The following is a 25,782-nucleotide window of genomic DNA, read 5'->3' as shown; positions in this document are numbered from 1 at the left end:
AGGGCTGGGAGAGGGTTCGGATCAGTGACAGGGCTGGGAGGGGATCGGATCAGTGACAGGGCTGGGGTAGGGGGATCAGATCAGGGACAGGGCTGGGGTAGGGGGATCAGATCAGGGACAGGGCTGGGGGGGGGGGGGAATCGGATCAGGGACAGGGCTGGGGGGATTGGATCAGGGGACAGGGCTGTGGGGGGGGGGGTTCGGATCAGTGACAGGGTTGGGGGGGGGGTTTGGATCAGTGACAGGGCTGGGAGGGGATCGGATCAGTGACAGGGCTGGGGGGGGGGGGGTCGGATCAGTGACAGGGCTGGGGGGGGGGGTTCGGATCAGTGACAGGGCTGGGAGGGGATCGGATCAGTGACAGGGCTGGGAGGGGATCGGATCAGTGACAGGGCTGGGGGGGGGGGGGTCGGATCAGTGACAGGGCTGAGGTAGGGGGATTGGATCAGGGACAGGGCTGGGGGGATCAGATCAGTGACGGGGCTGGGAGGGATCGGATCAGTGACAGGGCTGGGGTAGGGGGATCGGATCAGGGACAGGGCTGGGGGGGGAGGGATCGGATCAGTGACAGGGCTGGGAGGGATCGGATCAGTGACAGGGCTGGGAGGGGAGGGATCGGATCAGTGACAGGGCTGGGAGGGATCGGATCAGGGACAGGGCTGGGAGGGATCGGATCAGGGACAGGGCTGGGGGGGATTGGATCAGTGACAGGGCTGGGAGGGATTGGATCAGTGACAGGGCTGGGGGGGAAATCAAATCAGTGACAGGTCTGGGAGGGAGGGATCAGATCAGTGACAGGGCTGGGAGGGGATCGGATCAGTGACAGGGCTGGGGTAGGGGGATCGGATCAGGGACAGGGCTGGGGGGGGGGGAATCGGATCAGGGACAGGGCTGTGGGGGGGGGTGTGGGGTTCGGATCAGTGACAGGGCTGGGGGGGGGGGGGTTGGGATCAGTGACAGGGCTGGGGGGGGGGAATCGGATCAGGGACAGGGCTGGGGGGATTGGATCAGGGACAGGGCTGTGGGGGGGGAGGGTTCGGATCAGTGACAGGGCTGGGGGGGGGGGGTTCGGATCAGTGAAAGGGCTGGGGGGGGGAATCAAATCAGTGACAGGGCTGGGAGGGATCGGATCAGTGACAGGGCTGGGAGGGGAGGGATCGGATCAGTGACAGGGCTGAGGTAGGGGGAATGGATCAGGGACAGGGCTGGGGGGGGGGGGTCGGATCAGGGACAGGGCTGGGAGGGATCGGATCAGGGACAGGGCTGGGGGGGATTGGATCAGTGACAGGGCTGGGAGGGATTGGATCAGTGACAGGGCTGGGAGGGAAATCAAATCATTGACAGGTCTGGGAGGGGATCGGATCAGTGACAGGGCTGGGAGGGGATCGGATCAGTGACAGGGCTGGGAGGGGATCGGATCAGTGACAGGGCTGGGGTAGGGGGATGGGATCAGGGACAGGGCTGGGGGGGGAATCGGATCAGGGACAGGGCTGGGGGGATTGGATCAGGGACAGGGCTGTGGGGGGGGGGGGGTTCGGATCAGTGACAGGGCTGGGAGAGGGTTCGGATCAGTGACAGGGCTGGGAGGGGATCGGATCAGTGACAGGGCTGGGGTAGGGGGATCAGATCAGGGACAGGGCTGGGGGGGGAATCGGATCAGGGACAGGGCTGGGGGGATTGGATCAGGGGACAGGGCTGTGGGGGGGGGGGGGTTCGGATCAGTGACAGGGTTGGGGGGGGGGGTTCGGATCAGTGACAGGGCTGGGAGAGGGTTCGGATCAGTGACAGGGCTGGGAGGGGATCGGATCAGTGACAGGGCTGGGAGGGGATCGGATCAGTGACAGGGCTGGGAGGGGATCGGATCAGTGACAGGGCTGGGGGGGGGGTCGGATCAGTGACAGGGCTGGGGGGGGGGGGTCGGATCAGTGACAGGGCTGGGGAGGGGGGTCGGATCAGTGACAGGGCTGGGGGGAATCGGATCAGTGACAGGGCTGGGGGGGGGGGGGGGTCAGATCAGTGACAGGGCTGGGAGGGATCGGATCAGTGACAAGGCTGGGAGGGATCGGATCAGTGACAGGGCTGGGAGGGAGGGGATCGGATCAGTGACAGGGCTCGGAGGGGATCGGATCAGTGACAGGGCTCGGAGGGGATCGGATCAGTGACAGGGCTGAGGTAGGGGGATTGGATCAGGGACAGGGCTGGGGGGATCAGATCAGTGACGGGGCTGGGAGGGATCGGATCAGTGACAGGGCTGGGGTAGGGGGATCGGATCAGGGACAGGGCTGGGGGGGGATCAGATCAGTGACAGGGCTGGGGGGAATCGGATCAGTGACAGGGCTGGGGGGAATCGGATCAGTGACAGGGCTGGGGGGGGAATCGGATCAGTGACAGGGCTGGGGGGAATCGGATCAGTGACAGGGCTGGGGGGAATCGGATCAGTGACAGGGCTGGGGGGAATCGGATCAGTGACAGGGCTGGGGGGGGGGGGGTCAGATCAGTGACAGGGCTGGGGGGGGTCAGATCAGTGACAGGGCTGGGAGGGATCGGATCAGTGACAGGGCTGGGAGGGATCGGATCAGTGACAGGGCTGGGAGGGATCGGATCAGTGACAGGGCTGGGAGGGATCGGATCAGTGACAGGGCTGGGAGGGATCGGATCAGTGACAGGGCTGGGAGGGATCGGATCAGTGACAGGGCTGGGAGGGGATCGGATCAGTGACAGGGCTGGGAGGGGATCGGATCAGTGACAGGGCTGAGGTAGGGGGATCGGATCAGGGATAGGGCTGGGGGGGGGATCAGATCAGTGACAGGGCTGGGAGGGATCGGATCAGTGACAGGGCTGGGGTAGGGGGATCGGATCAGGGACAGGGCTGGGGGGGATCAGATCAGGGACAGGGCTGGGGGGGATCAGATCAGGGACAGGGCTGGGGTAGGGGGGATCAGATCAGTGACAGGGCTGAGGTAGGGGGATTGGATCAGGGACAGGGCTGGGGGGGGGGGGATCAGATCAGAGACAGGGCTGGGAGGGGATCGGATCAGTGACAGGGCTGGGAGGGGATCGGATCAGTGACAGGGCTGGGAGGGGATCGGATCAGTGACAGGGCTGGGAGGGGATCGGATCAGGGACAGGGCTGGGAGGGATCGGATCAGGGACAGGGCTGGGGGGGATTGGATCAGTGACAGGGCTGGGAGGGATTGGATCAGTGACAGGGCTGGGGGGGAAATCAAATCAGTGACAGGTCTGGGAGGGAGGGATCAGATCAGTGACAGGGCTGGGAGGGGATCGGATCAGTGACAGGGCTGGGGTAGGGGGATCGGATCAGGGACAGGGCTGGGGGGGGGGAATCGGATCAGGGACAGGGCTGTGGGGGGGGGGTGTGGGGTTCGGATCAGTGACAGGGCTGGGGGGGGGGGGGGTTCGGATCAGTGACAGGGCTGGGGGGGGGGGAATCGGATCAGGGACAGGGCTGGGGGGATTGGATCAGGGACAGGGCTGTGGGGGGGGGGGGGGGGGAGGGTTCGGATCAGTGACAGGGCTGGGGGGGGGGGGGGTTCGGATCAGTGAAAGGGCTGGGGGGGGGAATCAAATCAGTGACAGGGCTGGGAGGGATCGGATCAGTGACAGGGCTGGGAGGGGAGGGATCGGATCAGTGACAGGGCTGGGAGGGGAGGGATCGGATCAGTGACAGGGCTGAGGTAGGGGGATTGGATCAGGGACAGGGCTGAGGTAGGGGGATTGGATCAGGGACAGGGCTGGGGGGGGGGGGTCGGATCAGTGACAGGGCTGGGAGGGATCGGATCAGGGACAGGGCTGGGGGGGATTGGATCAGTGACAGGGCTGGGAGGGATTGGATCAGTGACAGGGCTGGGGGGGAAATCAAATCATTGTCAGGTCTGGGAGGGAGGGATCAGATCAGTGACAGGGCTGGGAGGGGATCGGATCAGTGACAGGGCTGGGAGGGGATCGGATCAGTGACAGGGCTGGGAGGGGATCGGATCAGTGACAGGGCTGGGGTAGGGGGATGGGATCAGGGACAGGGCTGGGGGGGGAATCGGATCAGGGACAGGGCTGGGGGGATTGGATCAGGGACAGGGCTGTGGGGGGGGGGTTCGGATCAGTGACAGGGCTGGGAGAGGGTTCGGATCAGTGACAGGGCTGGGAGGGGATCGGATCAGTGACAGGGCTGGGGTAGGGGGATCAGATCAGGGACAGGGCTGGGGTAGGGGGATCAGATCAGGGACAGGGCTGGGGGGGGGGAATCGGATCAGGGACAGGGCTGGGGGGATTGGATCAGGGGACAGGGCTGTGGGGGGGGGGGGGGGGGTTCGGATCAGTGACAGGGTTGGGGGGGGGGGTTCGGATCAGTGACAGGGCTGGGAGAGGGTTCGGATCAGTGACAGGGCTGGGAGGGGATCGGATCAGTGACAGGGCTGGGAGGGGATCGGATCAGTGACAGGGCTGGGGGGGGGGGGGTCGGATCAGTGACAGGGCTGGGGGGGGGGGTCGGATCAGTGACAGGGCTGGGGAGGGGGGTCGGATCAGTGACAGGGCTGGGGGGAATCGGATCAGTGACAGGGCTGGGGGGGGGTCAGATCAGTGACAGGGCTGGGAGGGATCGGATCAGTGACAAGGCTGGGAGGGATCGGATCAGTGACAGGGCTGGGAGGGAGGGGATCGGATCAGTGACAGGGCTCGGAGGGGATCGGATCAGTGACAGGGCTCGGAGGGGATCGGATCAGTGACAGGGCTGAGGTAGGGGGATTGGATCAGGGACAGGGCTGGGGGGATCAGATCAGTGACGGGGCTGGGAGGGATCGGATCAGTGACAGGGCTGGGGTAGGGGGATCGGATCAGGGACAGGGCTGGGGGGGGATCAGATCAGTGACAGGGCTGGGGGGAATCGGATCAGTGACAGGGCTGGGGGGGGATCGGATCAGTGACAGGGCTGGGGGGAATCGGATCAGGGACAGGGCTGGGAGGGGATCGGATCAGTGACAGGGCTGGGGGGGGTCGGATCAATGACAGGGCTGGGGGGGGGGGTCGGATCAGTGACAGGGCTGGGGAGGGGGGTCGGATCAGTGACAGGGCTGGGCTGGGGGGAATCGGATCAGTGACAGGGCTGGGGGGAATCGGATCAGTGACAGGGCTGGGGGGAATCGGATCAGTGACAGGGCTGGGGGGAATCGGATCAGTGACAGGGCTGGGGGGAATCGGATCAGTGACAGGGCTGGGGGGGGGGGGTCAGATCAGTGACAGGGCTGGGGGGGGGGGGTCAGATCAGTGACAGGGCTGGGAGGGATCGGATCAGTGACAGGGCTGGGAGGGATCGGATCAGTGACAGGGCTGGGAGGGATCGGATCAGTGACAGGGCTGGGAGGGATCGGATCAGTGACAGGGCTGGGAGGGGATCGGATCAGTGACAGGGCTGAGGTAGGGGGATCGGATCAGGGATAGGGCTGGGGGGGGGGATCAGATCAGTGACAGGGCTGGGGGGGGGATCAGATCAGTGACAGGGCTGGGGTAGGGGGATCGGATCAGGGACAGGGCTGGGGGGGATCAGATCAGGGACAGGGCTGGGGGGGGATCAGATCAGGGACAGGGCTGGGGTAGGGGGGATCAGATCAGTGACAGGGCTGAGGTAGGGGGATTGGATCAGGGACAGGGCTGGGGGGGGGGGGATCAGATCAGAGACAGGGCTGGGAGGGGATCGGATCAGTGACAGGGCTGGGAGGGGATCGGATCAGTGACAGGGCTGGGAGGGGATCGGATCAGTGACAGGGCTGGGAGGGGATCGGATCAGTGACAGGGCTGGGAGGGGATCGGATCAGTGACAGGGCTGGGGTAGGGGGATCGGATCAGGGACAGGGCTGGGGGGGGGAATCGGATCAGGGACAGGGCTGGGGGGATTGGATCAGGGGACAGGGCTGTGGGGGGGGGGGTTCGGATCAGTGACAGGGTTGGGGGGGGGGGGGGTCGGATCAGTGACAGGGCTGGGGAGGGGGGTCGGATCAGTGACAGGGCTGGGCTGGGGGGAATCGGATCAGTGACAGGGCTGGGGGGAATCGGATCAGTGACAGGGCTGGGGGGGGGGGGGTCAGATCAGTGACAGGGCTGGGAGGGATCAGATCAGTGACAGGGCTGGGGGGGAAATCAAATCAGTGACAGGTCTGGGAGGGATCAGATCAGTGACAGGGCTGGGAGGGGATTGGATCAGTGACAGGGCTGGGGTAGGGGGATCGGATCAGGGACAGGGCTGTGGGGGGGGGGGGGGTTCGGATCAGTGACAGGGCTGGGAGAGGGTTCGGATCAGTGACAGGGCTGGGGGGGGGGGAATGAAATCAGTGACAGGGCTGGGAGGGATCGGATCAGTGACAGGGCTGGGAGGGATCGGATCAGGGACAGGGCTGGGAGGGATCGGATCAGGGACAGGGCTGGGGGGGATTGGATCAGTGACAGGGCTGGGGGGGAAATCAAATCAGTGACAGGTCTGGGAGGGAGGGATCAGATCAGTGACAGGGCTGTGGGGGGGGGGGGGGTGTGGGGTTCGGATCAGTGACAGGGCTGGGGGGGGGGGGGGTTCGGATCAGTGACAGGGCTGGGGGGGGGGAAATCGGATCAGGGACAGGGCTGGGGGGATTGGATCAGGGACAGGGCTGTGGGGGGGGGGGGGTTCGGATCAGTGAAAGGGCTGGGGGGGGGAATCAAATCAGTGACAGGGCTGGGAGGGGATTGGATCAGTGACAGGGCTGGGAGGGGATTGGATCAGTGACAGGGCTGGGGTAGGGGGATCGCATCTGTGACAGGGCCCAGGGGGGAATCGGTTCAGTGTCAGTTCTGAGGGGGGGGGGGGGGGTTAGTGGCAGTGCTCAGGGGGGGGGTCAGTGGCAGTGCTGAGGGGGGGGTCAGTGGCAGTGCTGAGGGGGGGTCAGTGGCAGTGCTGAGGGGGGGGGGGTCAGTGGCAGTGCTGAGGGGGGGGGGGTAAGTGGCAGTGCTGAGGGGAGGGGTAGTGGCAGTGCTAAAGGGTGGTAACTTCACTTACCTTGCAGGGCAGGCCTTGGGTAGTGCGGCACATGTGCTGCAGGCAGTCACTGTTCCTTCCCGCTTCCTGACAAAGCAGAACTCAGAAGGGGTCCTCTCTAGCTCCACCCCCTTTAGTCACGAGTCACCTGACCCCTGGTTTCCAATTGCACGGACGGTCCACCCCTCCTGAGCTAGCTGGATGGCCATTGGCTGTGGACTCGGAGCCGGCCGCAGTGAGCCCGGCTGCTCAGTGGGGACTGGCCTGGGACATACATACCCGATTGACCGGCCGGCCAGAAGAGGAATATGCGGCCGCGGCCCTCTCAGCGGAATCGGCCGCGGAGAGGCCAGCGGCAAGCGAGCAGATGTCTCGGGACTCAGAGGGAGTCGGGATGGTCGCGGAAGTGACATGCGCTGTTCGGCCCACCGGCAAATGCCCGATCTGCCCTATGGCCAGTCCGGCCCTGAGATAGATGGAGTAGGAGAGGAGATTTCAGTGGATGCCCCACCCCCAGACCTCTAAAAGTGCACGATGGCAAGGCTTTACCTCCATAGACAGCATGACTGCTAGCCTGAAACCCTGAGCTGTGCAAATCTGTGTATTTCTGAGAGGTCTCTGACTGTCTCCTGTGCTGACTGTGTCCCCCATCCCTGACTGCGTCCACCATCTCTGACTGTGTCCTCCATCCCTCACTGTGTCCTGTGTCCCCCATCCCTGACTGTGTCCCCCATCCCTGACTGTGTCCCCCATCCCTGACTGTGTCCACCATCTCTGACTGTGTCCCCCATCCCTGACTGTGTCCACCATCTCTGACTGTGTCCCCCATCCCTCACTGTGTCCTGTGCTGTGTCCCCCATCCCTCACTGTGTCCCCCATCTCTGACTGTGTCCCCCATCCCTCACTGTGTCCTGTGCTGTGTCCCCCATCTCTGACTGTGTCCCCCATCTCTGACTGTGTCCACCATCCCTGACTGTGTCCCCCATCTCTGACTGTGTCCCCCATCCCTGACTGTGTCCCCCATCTCTGACTGTGTCCACCATCCCTGACTGTGTCCCCCATCTCTGACTGTGTCCACCATCCCTGACTGTGTCCCCCATCTCTGACTGTGTCCCCCATCTCTGACTGTGTCCCCCATCCCTGACTGTGTCCCCCATCCATGACTGTGTCCACCATCCCTGACTGTGTCCCCCATCCCTGACTGTGTCCCCCATCCCTGACTGTGTCCCCCATCTCTGACTGTGTCCCCCACCCCTGACTGTGTCCTGTGCTGTGTCCCCCATCCCTGACTGTGTCCCCCACCCCTGACTGTGTCCACCACCCCTGACTGTGTCCACCACCCCTGACTGTGTCCACCATCCCTGACTGTGTCCCCCATCTCTGACTGTGTCCCCCATCTCTGACTGTGTCCCCCATCTCTGACTGTGTCCCCCACCCCTGACTGTGTCCTGTGCTGTGTCCCCCATCCCTGACTGTGTCCCCCATCTCTGACTGTGTCCACCATCACTGACTGTGTCCACCATCCCTGACTGTGTCCACCATCCCTGACTGTGTCCCCCATCTCTGACTGTGTCCCCCACCCCTGACTGTGTCCTGTGCTGTGTCCCCCATCCCTGACTGTGTCCCCCATCTCTGACTGTGTCCACCATCACTGACTGTGTCCACCATCCCTGACTGTGTCCACCATCCCTGACTGTGTCCCCCATCCCTGACTGTGTCCCCCATCTCTGACTGTGTCCCCCACCCCTGACTGTGTCCTGTGCTGTGTCCCCCATCCCTGACTGTGTCCCCCATCCCTGACTGTGTCCCCCACCCCTGACTGTGTCCACCACCCCTGACTGTGTCCACCACCCCTGACTGTGTCCACCACCCCTGACTGTGTCCACCATCCCTGACTGTGTCCCCCATCTCTGACTGTGTCCCCCATCTCTGACTGTGTCCCCCATCTCTGACTGTGTCCCCCACCCCTGACTGTGTCCTGTGCTGTGTCCCCCATCCCTGACTGTGTCCCCCATCTCTGACTGTGTCCACCATCACTGACTGTGTCCACCATCCCTGACTGTGTCCACCATCCCTGACTGTGTCCCCCATCTCTGACTGTGTCCCCCATCCCTGACTGTGTCCCCCACCCCTGACTGTGTCCTGTGCTGTGTCCCCCATCTCTGACTGTGTCCCCCATCTCTGACTGTGTCCCCCATCTCTGACTGTGTCCCCCACCCCTGACTGTGTCCTGTGCTGTGTCCCCCCATCCCTGACTGTGTCCCCCATCCCTGACTATGTCCCCCATCCCTGACTGTGTCCCCCATCTCTGACTGTGTCCCCCATCCCTGACTGTGTCCTGTGCTGTGTCCCCCATCCCTGACTGTGTCCCCCATCCCTGACTGTGTCCCCCATCCCTGACTGTGTCCCCCATCTCTGATTTTGTCCCCCATCACCATCTCTGACTGTGTCCCCCATCTCTGACCGTGTCCTGTGCTCTGTCCCCCATCCCTGACTGTGTCCCCCATCCCTGACTGTGTCCCCCATCTCTGACTGTGTCCCCCATCTCTGACCGCCTCCTGTGCTGTGTCCCCCATCTCTGACCGCCTCCTGTGCTGTCTCCCCCATCTCTGACAGAGTCCTGTGCTGTGTCCCCCATCTCTGAAAGTGTCCTGTGCTGTGTCCCCCATCCCTGACTGTGTCCCTCATCCCTGTGCCCCCCATCTCTGACTGTGTCCCCCATCTCTGACCGCCTGCTGTGCTGTGTCCCCCATCTCTGACCGCCTCCTGTGCTGTGTCTCCCATCTCTGACAGTGTCCTGCGCTGTGTCCCCCATCTCTGACAGTGTCCTGTGCTGTGTCCCCCATCCTGACAGTGTCCCCAAACTCTGACTGTGTCCCCCATCTCTGACCGCCTCCTGTGCTGTGTCCCCCATCTCTGACCGCCTCCTGTGCTGTGTCCCCCATCTCTGACCGCGTCCTGTACTGTGTCCCCATCTCTGACCGCGTCCTGTTCTGTGTCCCCCATCTCTGACAGAGTCCTGTGCTGTGTCCCCCATCTCTGACAGTGTCCTGTGCTGTGTCCCCCATCTCTGACCGTGTCCTGTGCTGTGTCCCCCATCTCTGACCGTGTCCTCTGCTGTGTCCCCCCATCTCTGACCGTGTCCTCTGCTGTGTATCCCATCTCTGACCGTCTCCTGTACCATGTCTGGAGTCTCTGACAGTCTCCTGTAGGGTGTCCAATCTCTGACCATTACTGTACTATGTCTGCAGTCTCTGACTGTCTCCTGTAGTACTGTATGTCAACAGCCTCTGACCGTCTCCTGTACTATGTCTGCAGTCTCTGATCATCTCCTGTGATCATCTCCTGTAGTATGTATATTAATGTGCCGCTTTACTTGCTAAATTATTTGGGATTGCTCCATTGCTCAGTGAGCGGTAATAATGTGCTGTAACCTCTAGCAACCAATCAGCAAGCACTTATGATGTGCTGTAACCTCTAGCAACCAATCAGCATGCAGATATTAGGTGTTGTAACCTCTAGCAACCAGTGAGTGAGCGGTAATGGCAGACTGTGACATTTGACAACCAATTGCAATCGCTGTGTGATCTGCTGCAGTAAACTGATTTTAAATCTACCTTCTTTTTATTTTGTATGCCTCAAAATAGGGGGGGGGGGGCTAAAAAATGTTTGCCCAGGGTCCAATCACTATTATGGATGGCCCTGCCTCCCCCACCTCACCGTGGCAAAACCAATGAAGGAAGGCTGTAGGGTCATGAGTCCTGGATGGAGAGGTGTGCTGCAGCCGTTCTACAGCAACACAGTTCTACATTCAGTTCTGTAAGCAAAACTTTATTTTCTAGCAGTGCCCCTCCCGAGATTAGACTCTGGATCCGCCCCTGATGACAAGTACATGCAATTTCAAATTTGTATAGAATTTTTAGCAGCATGGCCTGTTCCTGTGCCCAGCAAGAGTAACTGCAAGGTGTTGCAGTGTTTAGGCAACCAACAACAGTCAAGGCCCAATTTTTCTGCACCTGTAGACAAGTACATGCAATTTCAAATTTGTATGTATATTTGTATATGACATTTTTAAATGAGAAATGTCAGTATTGCTGCAGCAGGCTATATGCATCATACAGATATGCTGCAGGAACAGTAAGGGGACCCCCAGGCACGATGTTTGAAGACATTTTTGATTTTTATAGTTTCACTTTAAGCCTCATTAAAATCAGTAAATCACTGCTCTTTTAAAAACAATTGTTTTTTTTAATACATAAAATTTGCATTGCCCCAGGTCAATACCTGGGCCTCCATACATTTTTTTTGGGCAATAACTTGCATTTAAGCCTTCAAAATGAGGCTTTGACGTTCGAGTCCCATAGACTTTAATGGAGTTTGTTTGTTCAAACAGGGGGCTGTTCGGCTCATCACTAGATAAGAAGACAAAGTGCTTGCCTGTAGAGTTCACTTTACCTGACATTATTAACATAATTTATCACATTAAAAACATATAACTTAATTGGAGAAGCTGAATCAAAACCAGGTATGTGCGGCTCCTGGGAAAAATACAAAAACAAAAACGAATAATAATGATATTTAGTAGAGAAGTACTGTAAATCGATCAGACTAGGAGGGGAATGGATCGAACCTTCCTTCTATTCCCATCTTGATTCTAGATTTATTGCGGAGATCATCTCCACTTTCTGCCTCTATACATTCCCTATTCATCGCCTTGTACTGCACACATACCCAACTGTTCTACCACGAATCACCACAAGGTGGCAGAGCTGAATAAACATCTATATGCCGCACTCACATTCTTACAATAAAACATCCTCCACAATCTCCCGCCTTACATTGTTACTTTATCTCAAATCACACGTTGGGAAGATCGCGGAGCTTTTATCCCACAACAACACAATGGAGAATAGAAGCAAGAATAACGAGACACTGTATCTATTCAATCAGCCCAGCCAAATCTTTGTCTATTTGTATCTATTTCCATCACCAACAGCAGATCGATGTCCATAGATAAAGCCATAAGCTGCCTGATAGGTAAATGACACAAAATATGTACAAAGTATCAGCTACATACAAATCTGATCACAATATCACCTCGGACAGCACACAGTCCTTTATAGAAGTTAGAAGTAGGAAATTGTTCCTACATCATTGGACATGTTTAACACAATTACTAATATCTACACATTTATAGGGGAATTTACACATGATCTCCAATCCTGGAAACCATTTTTTCTCATTATTCCCAGGGTCTGAAAGCTTTTATACTTTTATTTTAATCTTTAGGGAAATACTATTATATAAATAATATTATATATATATATATATATATATATATATATATATATATATATATATATATATATATATATATATATATATATATATATATATATAAATAATATATTATATTATATATTATATTATATTAAAATTATATAATTATATAAATAAATATTTAATCTTTAGGGTAATTAGTATTAACTACTATTTCTGACATTTTTGCTTACAAGTTTTTTTTTTTTTTTGCTAGAAAACCACTTAGAACCCCCAAACAACTTTTTTTTTTTTTTTTTTTTTTTAGCAGAGACCCGAGTATAAAATGAAGATTGTTGCAAACTGTAAGCGCAACAATCTTACAAACACGTTTTTGTTTTTGGGAAAAAAATACACTTTTTTTTTAAATAAAAAAACAGTAGAGTTAGAACAATTTTTTTGTAGAACGTGAAAGATGTTATGACTGAACAAATATCTAACATCATACCTTGATGCCTTACTTGTAGCCCCAACACCTAAACATTTCCCGTTAGATACAATAACAGCCTCCCAGAGAGTTTGGACAGCGATCCCTCAGATGTTGAAGGGATTACCTCATACTATCCTGCCCTACTTGCCAATCAAAATCAATGCACTTATACTTCCAGATCTACAGCTACAGCTCACGATAGAAGCCGGTATCCACACTATATGAAATCTCTTACCTTCATCAAACGTAATGACTTTTGCAAACTTCCAAGCCAAATACGGCCTTTCTTCCAGAACATTCAATGTTTACTTCAGGATCAGATCGTTGCTTACTAAAACACATTGGGTTACACAGGAAAAGATCCTTTACCTTCTGTTAAATTTCCTATAAATTGGACGATAAACTACTCTAAGGCATCTCATACATCTATGATCTCTTCTCTCAATCATTAGGGGAATCTATCCAGAACCAAATATCGTAACGGTCTACGCATGTACCCTCTGCCCCACCACCGTGCCAATGGTACAAGGCATTATTGTTACCTGAACTGCTCTCCCATTGTACCACACATTGGGAATCCCTACAAACACTCTTTCAGCAGTGGTACTATACCCCTACCAGACTTGTTATTATTAGCCCAACACCTTTAATTTGTGCTAGAGAAAGTGTGATCTCCCAGGAACTCGTTTCCACATATGGGGGGAATGCCCAGTCATTCTCATTGCTGCACAAATGGCAATAGCTAGATAATGAAAATGTCTGCAGCCTCCGTCCCTCCAAGACGTGACCATAATAATAATCAACCATCTTAAAATTGAATATGTTTTCTCCAAACCTAAACTTATCATAGATAAATTCTACAAAGACTGGGATCTGTGTCTCAAAGACCCCAGAAATACAAATCTAGACTGACCCCCTATAGACTCTAAACCTTATAGCACTTTTTGTTCCTCTACACCAGGGTTTCCCAACAAGGGCTTCTCAATCAGGGTTCAGTGGAACTCTAGGGTTCCTCCAGAGATTGCTAGGGGTTCCTTAAGAAATGGGCAATTTCTGCCTCTCCGATATGTTCCCAATGACACCATTATTCCTTTTAGCTATCTGTAAGCGGGAAATTCTTCCCACTGACTGTCACACTAATGTGTCATGAGTTGTAGATTTTTAATTTTTAGCAGGGGTTCTCCGAGACCAGAACTTTATTTCAAGGGTTCCTCTGTGTATAAAAGGTTGAGAAAAGCTACTCTACACACCCTTCAGTATTTTGCCGGTAACACACATCTATCAGCACTATGCACCTAGTAATACTGTATAATAGATCTACATGTCTGATTGCCCGCTGGTTCCAATTATTATTTGAACTTAAAACAATAATTAATATAGGTTCTGCATTGCTTTGCCTAATAGCCATCATATATACAGACCAATAGGTTACATACCTGTACTTTTTGAATGGTATATTTGTTTGCTCTTTGATCAATCCAATTTGTATACATGCTACACTATAAGAATGCATTTTCTCATTTCCTTTATGTCTTTAAAAAAATCAAATACAGAATTAAAGTAATAATAATAATAAAATCACTACAGACACATATTTTTTCTTTGTTTTTGGATGGAGTGGAGAGGGATAGGACCCCCTGACAGGTTTTTATTGCTGCTTGTGTCCCCATTGGGGATATTCATCCTTTCTATCTGTCCTGTTTACCATTTTCACTGAGCTTGAAAGTAAAAGAAAATCTAAATTTTTGGTTATCACCTGAACAGCAGTAGAGTGGAATTCTTTCACTGTGGACACTAGTTCTGGTGTGAATCAGGGATCTCCTCACTTTGGAGGGATTTCTTCTCACTCCCCGTTTGGTTATGGAAACCAACGATGGTAAAAATACATTTTACAGGGGTTTATTATAACCCTCCCTTATCTTAAATATTTAAAAATGGAAAAAAAAAATAGAATAATAAAAAAAGATGATTGACACCAACCTCTGCCTTACTGACATCCTCTTTTTGCCCTGTGTGAAGGAATGTGTAGATTTTACCTCTGATTCTAGATACAAGGAAACATTCTACCTGAGTAGTCTATATAGCTGTGTAGTAATATGTGGCAATAAAATTACTCAGAATATTCAGATGACAATATATGTGTGATGATGAGCAGAATGTGATACAAAGTATATTAAATATGACATGTTCCCATCATCTGACACCTTTGTATCTCTAACAATCTCTCCCATCACATCACACAAGGATCTGATGTCCCCGGCTGATGTTTTTGTTCCAGGCTCCTTCTACTCAGCTATAGACGAGCAGATTTGTGTATTGGAGGGAAATGTTTCCTGATCTTCACTCTTCACTCATGTTATGTGAAGATGATTGTAGTTGGAGATGTGAGAAGATTGTTTTCTGATGGGAATGTGTGTAGAAAAGCAGGTAGGAGGAGGAATGGGACACACACTCAGGAGGTTGGAGGTGTTTGCAGCCTCTGTGTTCAGCCTCCTGAGCAGATCATGAGAGCGGTAAGTGAGAGATCGATAAGTGACAGTCCAGTGAGCAGATCGGGTCCCCGATAAAGATCGGCCATCCTTCCATTTCATATTAAAATCGTTTTTCTCTCTGCCAGGAAAACACAAGAAGAGAGAGAAGATTCTCCAACAGTGGAATGACAGTCAGTGGGCGTGTCTAAAGTGTAACCAATAGCAGTGCAGAAGGCAAGTTCTATATCAGCCAATAGCGGCGCAGAACGTCTGTATATAAGGCAGAGCGCCATTTGAGCATTATATTTCTATTATCTCATTTAGAAACTCGCTGAGAATAATGACCGAGACTGAGAGCGCCCCAGCCGCCGCTCCTCCAGCGGAGCCCGCCGCCAAGAAGAAGCCGGCTAAGAAGGCTGCAGCCGGAGGAGGGAAGAAAGGCAGCAAGAAGCCGTCCGGTCCCAGCGTGTCCGATCTCATCGTCACAGCCGTGGCCGCTTCCAAGGAGCGCAGCGGGGTCTCCCTGGCCGCCCTCAAGAAGCTCCTGGCCGCCGGAGGATACGATGTGGAGAAGAACAACAGCCGTCTGAAGAGCGCCGTCAGGGCGCTGGTGACCAAGGGGAACCTCGTCCAGGTGAAAGGACATGGAGCCTCCGGATCCTTCAAGATCAACAAGAAGCAGCAAGAGGGCGACAAGGCCAAGAAAACCGCCAAGAAGCCATTGGCTGCTGCTAAGAAACCGACCAAGTCCCCCAAGAAACCGGCGGCCAAATCACCCAAGAAGCCGGCTAAGTCCCCTAAGAAGAAGGCGGCCAGCAAAGCGGCCAAGAGCCCCAAAAAACCGGCAAAGGCTGCCGCTGCCAAGAAGGCGACAAAGAGCCCCAAGAAGCCCAAAGCTGCAGCCAAACCGAAAAAAGCCGCCAAGAGTCCGGCTAAGAAGGCGGCCAAAGCCAAGACAGCAGCCAAGCCCAAGAAGGCCGCTCCGAAGAAGAAATAAACCCAAGCAGTCAAAGATCTCCTTCATCTACACCCCCCAAAGGCTCTTCTCAGAGCCACCCACCTCCTCCTAACAGAGCTACACATACCTACCTACACCCACCTCCTCCTAACAGAAGTACACCTATCTACCTACACGCATCTCATCCTAACAGAGCCACACCTACCTACACCCACCTCCTCCTAACAGAAGTACACCTATCTACCTACACCCACCTCCTCCTAACAGAGCTACACATACCTACCTACACCCACCTCCTCCTAACAGAGCTACACATACCTACCTACACCCACCTCCTCCTAACAGAAGTACACCTACCTACCTACACCCACCTCCTCCTAACAGAGCCACACATGATATTTCAGTATGTAATGCGGCCATTATGAACGTTCTAAGAAGAATCATTGTAATGATCGTGAGATCTCATCCTCCTCTATGGGCTGATCGATCCTCAGATCTCTAAGCACTATTCCTAGCGATTCTGTTTGGAATAAGAAATGACGTTTCTAGAAAATACAAGAATGTGTCTCCTGAGAGAATCCAAACATTGTTCAATCTGTTCCTAGGAAGTGATTTGTTTTACCGTTAAATATTGTCCCAATGTATCTCTTAGGGAAGATATTGAGGAAGTGTGAATTGTTACTCTGTAATTGTTAGTAATGTTATGCCCCATACACACGTGCAGATTATCTGCAGACTTACCAAAACCATATAATATGAGGTCAAACCTAAACACTTTCAATTTGTATGCAATCCGGCAGGCCCTTGCACTACATAGAAAAGGTAAGTCTGCAGACAAAAGTCTGCAGATAATCTGCACGTGTGTACGGGGCATTACAGATGAGTTCCATTGTATTTAGGGGACAATAAATCGGTAAAAGGATCTCCTTTATAGATGAGAAATGTGAATTTCTCTGGGATCGGTTTAGAAATGTTACAGATGAGATTTACTTCCACACTGAGGAGCGGAGAGAAAAGAGAAATGCAGTGAAGCTGATGGCCGGGAAAGTGTAGAAATGTAGTAGCGGGGATTGGCAGCATGTAGTAGGAGTGATGAGGTAGTATGGAGCTCTTTGTGAAGAGGATGTGGTGGCTCTGAAAAGAGCCTTTGTGCTTTGTAGAGATAGTATGGTGGAGATAAGAATGTATTTAGGCCCTCTCTCCGCGGATGCGGCGTGCCAGCTGTATGTCTTTGGGCATGATGGTGACCCTCTTGGCGTGGATGGCGCAGAGGTTGGTGTCCTCGAAGAGTCCTACGAGATAAGCCTCGGAGGCTTCCTGCAGAGCCATGACGGCGGAGCTCTGGAAGCGCAGGTCGGTCTTGAAGTCCTGGGCGATCTCTCGGACGAGGCGCTGGAAGGGCAGCTTGCGGATGAGCAGCTCGGTGGATTTCTGGTAGCGGCGGATCTCCCGGAGAGCCACGGTGCCGGGCCTGTAGCGGTGAGGCTTCTTAACTCCGCCGGTGGCCGGGGCGCTCTTGCGGGCGGCTTTGGTGGCCAGCTGCTTGCGGGGAGCTTTCCCTCCGGTGGACTTACGAGCGGTCTGCTTGGTTCTTGCCATGGCTGAGAAACGCTTCTAATCTCCGGACGGAACAGAAGTGTGAGAACACGGGCTGTGCGGCGTCTATTTATACAGACCGCGCTCCGCGTTTATTGGTTATTGCTGACCACGCCTTCTTAGGTTTAATAGGACTATTTCTTAGAGCTCTAATCAGCCAATGACTGAGTTGTGAGATTCAGCATTCAGTAGGGCGGGGCTTTCCCAGCCAGAGGTCACATGGGACAGATTAACCCGAACCTGCCCGGAAAGCTGTGCGCGCCATTGTTGAAATAGGAGACATTAGAAATATTGTGAAGATGAAATGCTTTGTGAGATCCACCAAAGGACAATTTTACTATAAACTGCCCAGGAAGGATCAACGGGAAATGTTTTATTGAATCGGAAATAATTTCTGGCTTTATAAATACGTTTTTTCTTAGTGATCAGTAAGGTGTCAGAGTTTAGATTTGATTTTCAGGAACAATCTCTAATGAATGTTTCTATGAAACGTGTAATACTTCCTATCCCATCATATAGAAAGGTAGAGATCTATGAGAAGTCATCTCACTATTATGTTCTGTATGTAGCAATGGGGGAGGGGATTCTGCATTCTGAGGACTTGGAATAAAAGAGAAGATATGGAAATGTTTTACATTATTCAATCATCTTCACATTCCATTTCTATTCATCTTCTTGATAATAAAGCATTGATAAGATTTCTCGGATAAATGTCTCATCTGATGATCTCAGGTTTCAGTGTCGGATTTGGCGGTATAATAGGGCTGATTATTTCTCTGTAACGTTCTTTACAATTCAGGCGTCAAATTTAAAAAGGAGCAATTTGAAATCTGAGCCAATCACAGCTGTGGGCGTTTTCTTCTTCAGCCAATAATGTCTTTCCTATGAGGATCTTAAAGAAATGCATTCTGAAATCTTTCTTCGTTTTCAGCCCAGAAAATACTTGTTCAGAAGACTTTTCTTTGATCTCTATAGGAAACATTCTCTAGCAGGGCGGATTCTGTATAGTGAAGTAAAAGAAAAGACTGGAAGAAATGTGACATTTATATTTCTAACGTATTTATTATTCTTGGTTAGATAAACTGCCCGACAATTCAGAGGACGGTTGATCGATGTTCCCGAAGGAAGAGATGTCAGATTTTAGTGTCGGATTATTCTATCTGAGATAATTGCAACGTTCCATAGAATTATGGCGGGAAATTTGAATTATATAAATGTGAAAATTTCACCAATCACAGTTCTCTGTCTCTAATTCTGCTGAATATCTTCTGGAGATCAAAGGATGGAGGGAAATGTCAGCCAGTCCCTGTAAGGAGATCACATCCTTCCTTCACATTAAATACGATATAAACAAATATAATAACTAAATAAATATATAGCACATTGTCCCCTCAGCCGGGTCACAATCTTAGGTGAGGAAATCTACAATCAGATCTCCTAAACATGTATATGCCGCACTCACACATTCTTACAATAAAACATCCTCCACAATCTCCCGCCTTACATTGTTACTTTATCTCAAATCACACGTTGGGAAGATCGCGGAGCTTTTATCCCACAACACAATGGAGGAGAGAAGCAAGAGAAACGATACATTGTATCTATTCAATCAGCCAAATTTTTGTCTATTTGTATCTATTTCCATCACCAACAGCAGATCGATGTCCATAGATAAAGCCATAAGCTGCCTGATAGGTAAATGACACAAAATATGTACAAAGTATCAGCTACATACAAATCTGATCACAATATCACCTCGGACAGCACACAGTCCTTTATAAAAGTTAGAAATAGAAAAATGTTCCTACGTCATTCCACATGTTTAACACAATTACTAATATCTACACATTTATAGATGAATCATCATTAGCAGATTAAAAACTTAAAGTGTTAGTAATAAAGGAGCTAGGGAATAAAGGCCTCCTCTCAGGGTGGTGCTGTGAATGCGAGCATAAAAAAGGTGCCACATCCCAAATGTAATAGTAAAATTGATCAGTGAACTCTTATGGACTTTTTAGGCACCAAACTACACAAAATGTCTTAAAAATTATACCTGTTGTTACATTTTGTTCTTAAAACTAGTGATCGACCGTTATAGTTTTTTTTTTTTTTATTGCCGATACCGATAGTTTGGTCATCGCATATCGGTAAATATCAACCGATATTTTCGTACATTAAAAAAAAAAATAAAAAAAAAATATATATATCTATATATATATATATATATAGATATATATATTTTACAGGTACTCTTGTGGAGGGATCTGGGGGGTCTAAAACCCCTCATCTGCGCTTGGAAACATTCAAAACGCCACGTTTGGCTGTTTTATATGCTGTAATTTATTTTGAATTTTGCGCAGAATGTGGGGAAGTCCCCTCCCCCTCCTTGTAATGGCAGGCTGTCCAATGACTTCATTGGAGAATTGTCTACTTCTATAAAGGACTGTGTGCTATCCGAGGTGATATTGTGATCAGATTTTTATGTAGCTGATACTTTGTACATATTTTGTGTCTTTTACCTATCAGGCAGCTTATGGCTTTATCTATGGACATCGATGATGGAAATAGATACAAATAGACAAAGATTTGGCTGGGCTGATGGAATAGATACAATGTTTCGTTTTTCTTGCTTGTTTTATTGTAAGAATGTGTGAGTTCGGCATAAATGTTTATTCAGCTCTGCCGCCTTGTGGTGATTCGTGGTAGAACAGTTAGGTGTGTGCAGTACGAGGCGATGAATAGGGAATGTATAGAGGCGAGTATATAGTATAGAGTGGAGATAGATCTCCGCAATAAATCTAGAATCAGGATGGGAATAGAAGGAAGGTTCGATCCATTCCCCTCCCAGTCTAGGCGATCTACAGTACTTATCTAAAGATAATTTAAAGAGAAAAAATTTCTATAATCTAAAAATTAATTAAACTTCCTAAATGACAAAACACATGAAGATCGGAGTAGAGCTCTGCTGTGATGTCTGTGGGTGGCTCTTAGAAGAGCCTTTGTGTGTTGTTGGGGTGATGGGTGGGGGAGGGGTATTACTTGGCGCTGGTGTACTTGGTGACAGCCTTGGTGCCCTCGGAGACGGCGTGCTTGGCCAGCTCTCCAGGCAGGAGGAGGCGGACAGCCGTCTGTATCTCCCGGGAGGTGATGGTGGAGCGCTTGTTGTAATGAGCCAGGCGGGAAGCTTCGCCGGCGATGCGCTCGAAGATGTCATTGACGAAGGAGTTCATGATGCTCATGGCCTTGGAGGAGATGCCGGTGTCGGGGTGGACCTGCTTGAGCACCTTGTAGACGTAGATGGCATAACTCTCCTTCCTGCTCTTCCTCCGCTTCTTGCCGTCCTTCTTCTGGCTCTTGGTCACGGCTTTCTTGGAGCCCTTCTTGGGCGCCGGGGCGGACTTGGCTGGTTCAGGCATGATAAGGGTTAATGTGTTCTCTCCGCTGTGTGCAGTGACTGTGAGCTGGATCCGCCCTCATGTGCTGCTTTTATAGGCGTCCTATGCAAATCACTGCTCCTCCTCCTCACTCTTCTATTGGAGGATTCAGTCATGTGATGGGGAGGGGTGAAATGATTTCCTTCCTCGTTTACCGATTGGTCTAAAAACAATTCAGATAACTATTGGGTGGCTTCAATTGTAACCAATCACAGAATGTGACGTCAGAGCAGTGACTGTATAAATATAAGGAAGGGGGCAGGAATTTGGTATCTTGTTTGACGACTCTCTCATCTCACAATGTCTGGCCGCGGTAAACAAGGAGGAAAGGTTCGGGCTAAGGCCAAGACCCGATCATCCCGGGCTGGTCTGCAGTTCCCAGTCGGTCGTGTTCACCGTCTGCTCAGGAAGGGTAACTATGCCGAGCGGGTCGGGGCCGGAGCTCCCGTCTATCTCGCCGCTGTCCTCGAGTATCTCACCGCAGAAATCCTCGAGCTTGCCGGCAACGCCGCCCGCGACAACAAGAAGACCCGCATCATCCCCCGACACCTCCAGCTGGCTGTCCGCAACGACGAGGAGCTCAACAAGCTGCTCGGGGGCGTCACCATCGCCCAGGGAGGAGTCCTGCCCAACATCCAGGCCGTGCTGCTGCCCAAGAAGACTGAGAGCCACAAGGCCGCCAAGACCAAGTAATCCCCAACAACTCCCCCATCCCCCTCCTCATCAAACACAAAGGCTCTTCTAAGAGCCACCCACATCTACACACAAAGAGCCTCATTCTGTGCCTCTAACAATCACAGCAGAGCTGTACTCTCATTTCTATGTGAAACTTTTTTTATTTGGGCTAGGTGCAGATGTATCAAATACTATGAACCCAAATATGTTTTAGTGCGATTTTTTGGTCTAAATAAGTTTGTCTGTAAATGTATTCTGAGTGGCGCCAGATCATAAATCTAGATGTCCGCCTTTACATTCTCTCTCATCCTTATACTGCAGCACAAAAGCTTTTCTCAGTCTCCCACATCTCTATAGAGAGCACAGAGATCCCCGATTGTCTACAGCGAGCAGCCAATTATTTATTGGTTTAAATGCCCCAAACCGCAGATTGTTTATTCACACTTCTAATACAGGGAAATTGTACTGAGAACATTTCCTAACTATAAATATGCGGACATTCATTGGGAGATCTGATTGGACACTTGGATATCTAAAGATTTCACCTTGGTGTGATTGGTTAATCTTTCAAATTCCTCCCATAGAATCCTCTTCTTCTGGAAAACAATCACCGGTCCCTTTAGCGGTAGTTTAGGAATAAAAAAAAAAAAAAAATCGTTACATTTTATTGTTTTAGGGTTTGATTTTACCCATCAGAATGCAGAATCCGACCCGCTAGAGCATGTTTCCTATAGAGATCAATGAAAACTACAGAATAAGTATTTTCTGGGGGGGCGCGGAGAAAGATCTCAGAACACTTTTCCTTTTGGACGCCTCAGCAGACATTACTGGCTGATTAATGAAACGCCCACAGCTCTGATTGGCTCAGATTTCAAATTGTTACTTTCAAATTTGCCCGCCTGAAATGTAGAGAACGTTACAAATAATCAGCCCTATTATACCGCCAAATCCGACACTGAGACCTGAGATCATCAGATGAGACATTTATCCGAGAAAAATAATCAATGCTTTATTATCAAGTAGATGAATAGAAATGGAATGTGAAGATGATTGAATAATGTAAAACATTTCCATATCTTCTCTTTTATTCCAAGTCCTCAGAATGCAGAATCCCCTCCCCCACTGCTACATACAGAACATGATACTGAGATTACTTCTCTCATAGATCTCTACCTTTCTATATGATGGGATAAGAAGTATTTCAGGTTTCATCATCACATCTGTATATCATCGTGGAACTGGCCGATAATTAATGTTCCCTCATGTCAGAGATGTAACAGTTACATATTTCCCCCTTATTAAAACTAAAATAACAAAAATTAAAGGAATAGTTGAAATATGTAGCACTGATGCCAGATACATATGTACAATGAAACAAATGTTTCCTGTCTGATCGGCCCCCTCTTTGTCACTAGAAATCATCAACCTGTTAACCATGTTTCTGAGTATATTAAGAAAAAAAAAACTATGTATGTGTATATATAATCAAGACATGTTAGAAAAAAACGGGCAATGAATCAATAAAGAAACGATTGCGCTTCTGATGAATTACATCCGTTTCCATTCAGGAAAATATTTAAAAGCTTCTAAATAAAAGAAATGCTCTGCAGTGTAATAAATGACTGAACCCCGCCCCCTTTTCAGCATGTCTCCCATCAGGTCCGCTCAGCCTGTGAAATGTCTGAAGATGTGTCTTTGTTTCCTTTTCACAATAATGCTTTATAAATATGAAATTACTATTAACAATTGAAACTGGTTACTTTGTTTCTGGTATAATGTGTAAAGTTTCCTGTTCTCCATGTAATCTCCAGGAATAAAAAGAAAATATAAGAGAAAGAAGAAGAGAAGAAATAAATTAATCTTCTGGAAATGTATTGTTGTTGCATTAATGTATCGGAATATAATATAATATTTAGGAGCCTTATAAATGAATAAAATTATCTTTATTCTGTAATGAATGGTGTGACTCCGCCTCTTTCCCAGAAAGGTTTCCATCTGGTCCGCTCAGGCTGTATATAATGAGGGCGGGCAGACAGCTGAGCTCAGTCTGTCTTTGTAGCAGAGAATCATCATGTCTGGGCGCGGTAAAGGAGGAAAGGGTCTGGGGAAAGGAGGCGCTAAGCGGCACAGGAAGGTGCTCCGGGACAACATCCAGGGCATCACCAAACCCGCCATCCGACGTTTGGCCCGCAGAGGGGGTGTCAAGCGCATCTCCGGACTCATCTATGAGGAGACCCGCGGAGTGCTTAAGGTTTTCCTGGAGAATGTCATCCGCGATGCTGTCACCTACACCGAGCACGCCAAGAGGAAGACCGTCACCGCCATGGATGTCGTCTATGCTCTCAAACGCCAGGGGCGCACTCTCTACGGATTTGGAGGATAAACCCCTCCCCCCAACACCCACCGCCTACCCACCTCATCACAACAAAGGTCCTTCTCAGGGCCACCCACCTTCTCACACAAAGGGCTGATCAACTCCCAACACTCATTTCTACACATTTATAGATAGATAGATTTTCGGTCTATCTATCTATCTATCTATCTATCTATCTATCTATCTATCTATCTATCTCTATCATCTTATGTGGATCTAAGATCGATCTGTAATGAATGATCAATTTGTCTATACAGTGGTACACCTCTAATTAAACAAGTAGGCTAAAAGATCTGATTGCTGAGAATGGGGCATGTTTGATCCAGGGTGTATTGCTGCAGAATAACACATTAACTGATACAGTGCAATGATGTGGTGAGATTGGTTGGTGTATGAGCACTGAGGGATGGAATTGGTTTGTACCCCTCTGGTTATGTGCAGCAGCTGTGCAGGGTCCTATCCCATTCTAATAGAAGATGATGAGAGATCCGGGATTCTGGAGACATAATACATTGTGTGACATCTCATCTGTTCCAGGACTCTGGGGGAACATGACTTGTGAGAGATCAGCAAAGGGTTCTAGATGTCACAATCTATCCGTGCAGTGTATGACCGGAAGGAACCCAGAGCCGAGCGTTCATTGTGGGGACTTTATATAGTAATCTGGATAGGAAGGTCACCAGTGGAAGGTGTTAGAACATCTGTTATAAACAGGAGGATGGATTGAGGGGAGAACTTTATATGCAGGAAGCGTTAATGGTCTATGAAGTCTTCTCTGGTCAAAATATGTAATAAAAAGTCGGCTAAACGATTGTGATAATTATTGGGAAGGAAATGGATTTCTAGAAAATATTGGAAAACTGATAATTCTTCATAAGACTATTGTCTAAATGTTGGGGTGGCTAGAAGAATTTTAGTTTCCATATTGATGGAAAAAAAAGGGGGAGGGCAGTTGTATGGACATTTGAGTGCGCTCACATCTCTGGTATTCTTCTTTCTTTTTTCCGGTTGGGGTCATTTATCTAGGAGATCTGCACTCTACTAAAAGCTGGGAGGTATTATGTCTCGTTTTGGGTGGGGTGGGGGTGTTACAAATGCTGCATTTTATGGTATTTTTGCGATTTCTATGTACTTCATAATATATTATTTTATATATTCTTTTTTTATATTAGGATACTATTATATTTTATTCACTGAATGTGAATATTCCGATGTCTGAGTATGTAGTGAGGACATTTATTTGGAGGATCCTGGGTGACGTCAGAGACATGACCTCACCAGTAATGATGATCAGGTAACATCCAATGGTCACCCAAAAGGAGTGAAATGTTGTTCTTTCTATTGAACAAAGAGCATCATCGAGCGGGAAATTCAAATCACAGAACTGCTGAGGATTGGATGATTGAGAGCACAGAGAGGCGGACTTATTGTGACGTCTGGACGCGCCCTCCTCCAACCCCTCCCCCTTATTCTCCATCAGGTCCGCATATGCTGCATATAAAGCGAG

General features: G+C 50.6%; 5 protein-coding genes across 5 annotated transcripts; 3 read left to right on the top strand and 2 right to left on the bottom strand.

The window, feature by feature from the left end:
- Positions 1 to 15,578: 15,578 nt before the first annotated feature.
- On the top strand, positions 15,579 to 16,235 carry LOC309564729 (histone H1B-like; the record flags this gene model as incomplete). Its single annotated transcript, XM_082269412.1, has 1 exon — positions 15,579 to 16,235. One exon carries the CDS (start codon positions 15,579 to 15,581, stop codon positions 16,233 to 16,235), a length of 657 nt encoding a protein of 218 aa, XP_082125538.1.
- Positions 16,236 to 17,384: 1,149 nt separating this feature from the next.
- LOC309564764 (histone H3.2) lies at positions 17,385 to 17,795 on the bottom strand (the record flags this gene model as incomplete). Its single annotated transcript, XM_082269446.1, has 1 exon — positions 17,385 to 17,795. One exon carries the CDS (start codon positions 17,793 to 17,795, stop codon positions 17,385 to 17,387), a length of 411 nt encoding a protein of 136 aa, XP_082125572.1.
- Positions 17,796 to 20,827: 3,032 nt separating this feature from the next.
- LOC309564803 (histone H2B 1.1) lies at positions 20,828 to 21,208 on the bottom strand (the record flags this gene model as incomplete). The annotated part of the gene is made up of 1 exon (XM_082269485.1): positions 20,828 to 21,208. One exon carries the CDS (start codon positions 21,206 to 21,208, stop codon positions 20,828 to 20,830), a length of 381 nt encoding a protein of 126 aa, XP_082125611.1.
- Positions 21,209 to 21,526: 318 nt separating this feature from the next.
- LOC309564767 (histone H2A type 1-like) lies at positions 21,527 to 21,919 on the top strand (the record flags this gene model as incomplete). The annotated part of the gene is made up of 1 exon (XM_082269449.1): positions 21,527 to 21,919. The coding sequence occupies one exon, from the start codon at positions 21,527 to 21,529 to the stop codon at positions 21,917 to 21,919; it is 393 nt and encodes a 130-aa protein (XP_082125575.1).
- A 2,053-nt stretch (positions 21,920 to 23,972) lies between these two features.
- Positions 23,973 to 24,284, top strand: LOC309564826 (histone H4; the record flags this gene model as incomplete). Its single annotated transcript, XM_082269509.1, has 1 exon — positions 23,973 to 24,284. One exon carries the CDS (start codon positions 23,973 to 23,975, stop codon positions 24,282 to 24,284), a length of 312 nt encoding a protein of 103 aa, XP_082125635.1.
- Positions 24,285 to 25,782: the final 1,498 nt, after the last annotated feature.

This window comes from Pelophylax lessonae (genome assembly GCF_965119305.1).
Source record: "Pelophylax lessonae genome assembly, chromosome: 9".
NCBI classification, from domain to species: domain Eukaryota; kingdom Metazoa; phylum Chordata; class Amphibia; order Anura; family Ranidae; genus Pelophylax; species Pelophylax lessonae.
Note: the sequence above shows the minus strand (reverse complement) of the source record. Positions and strands in the feature narration are given on the sequence as shown.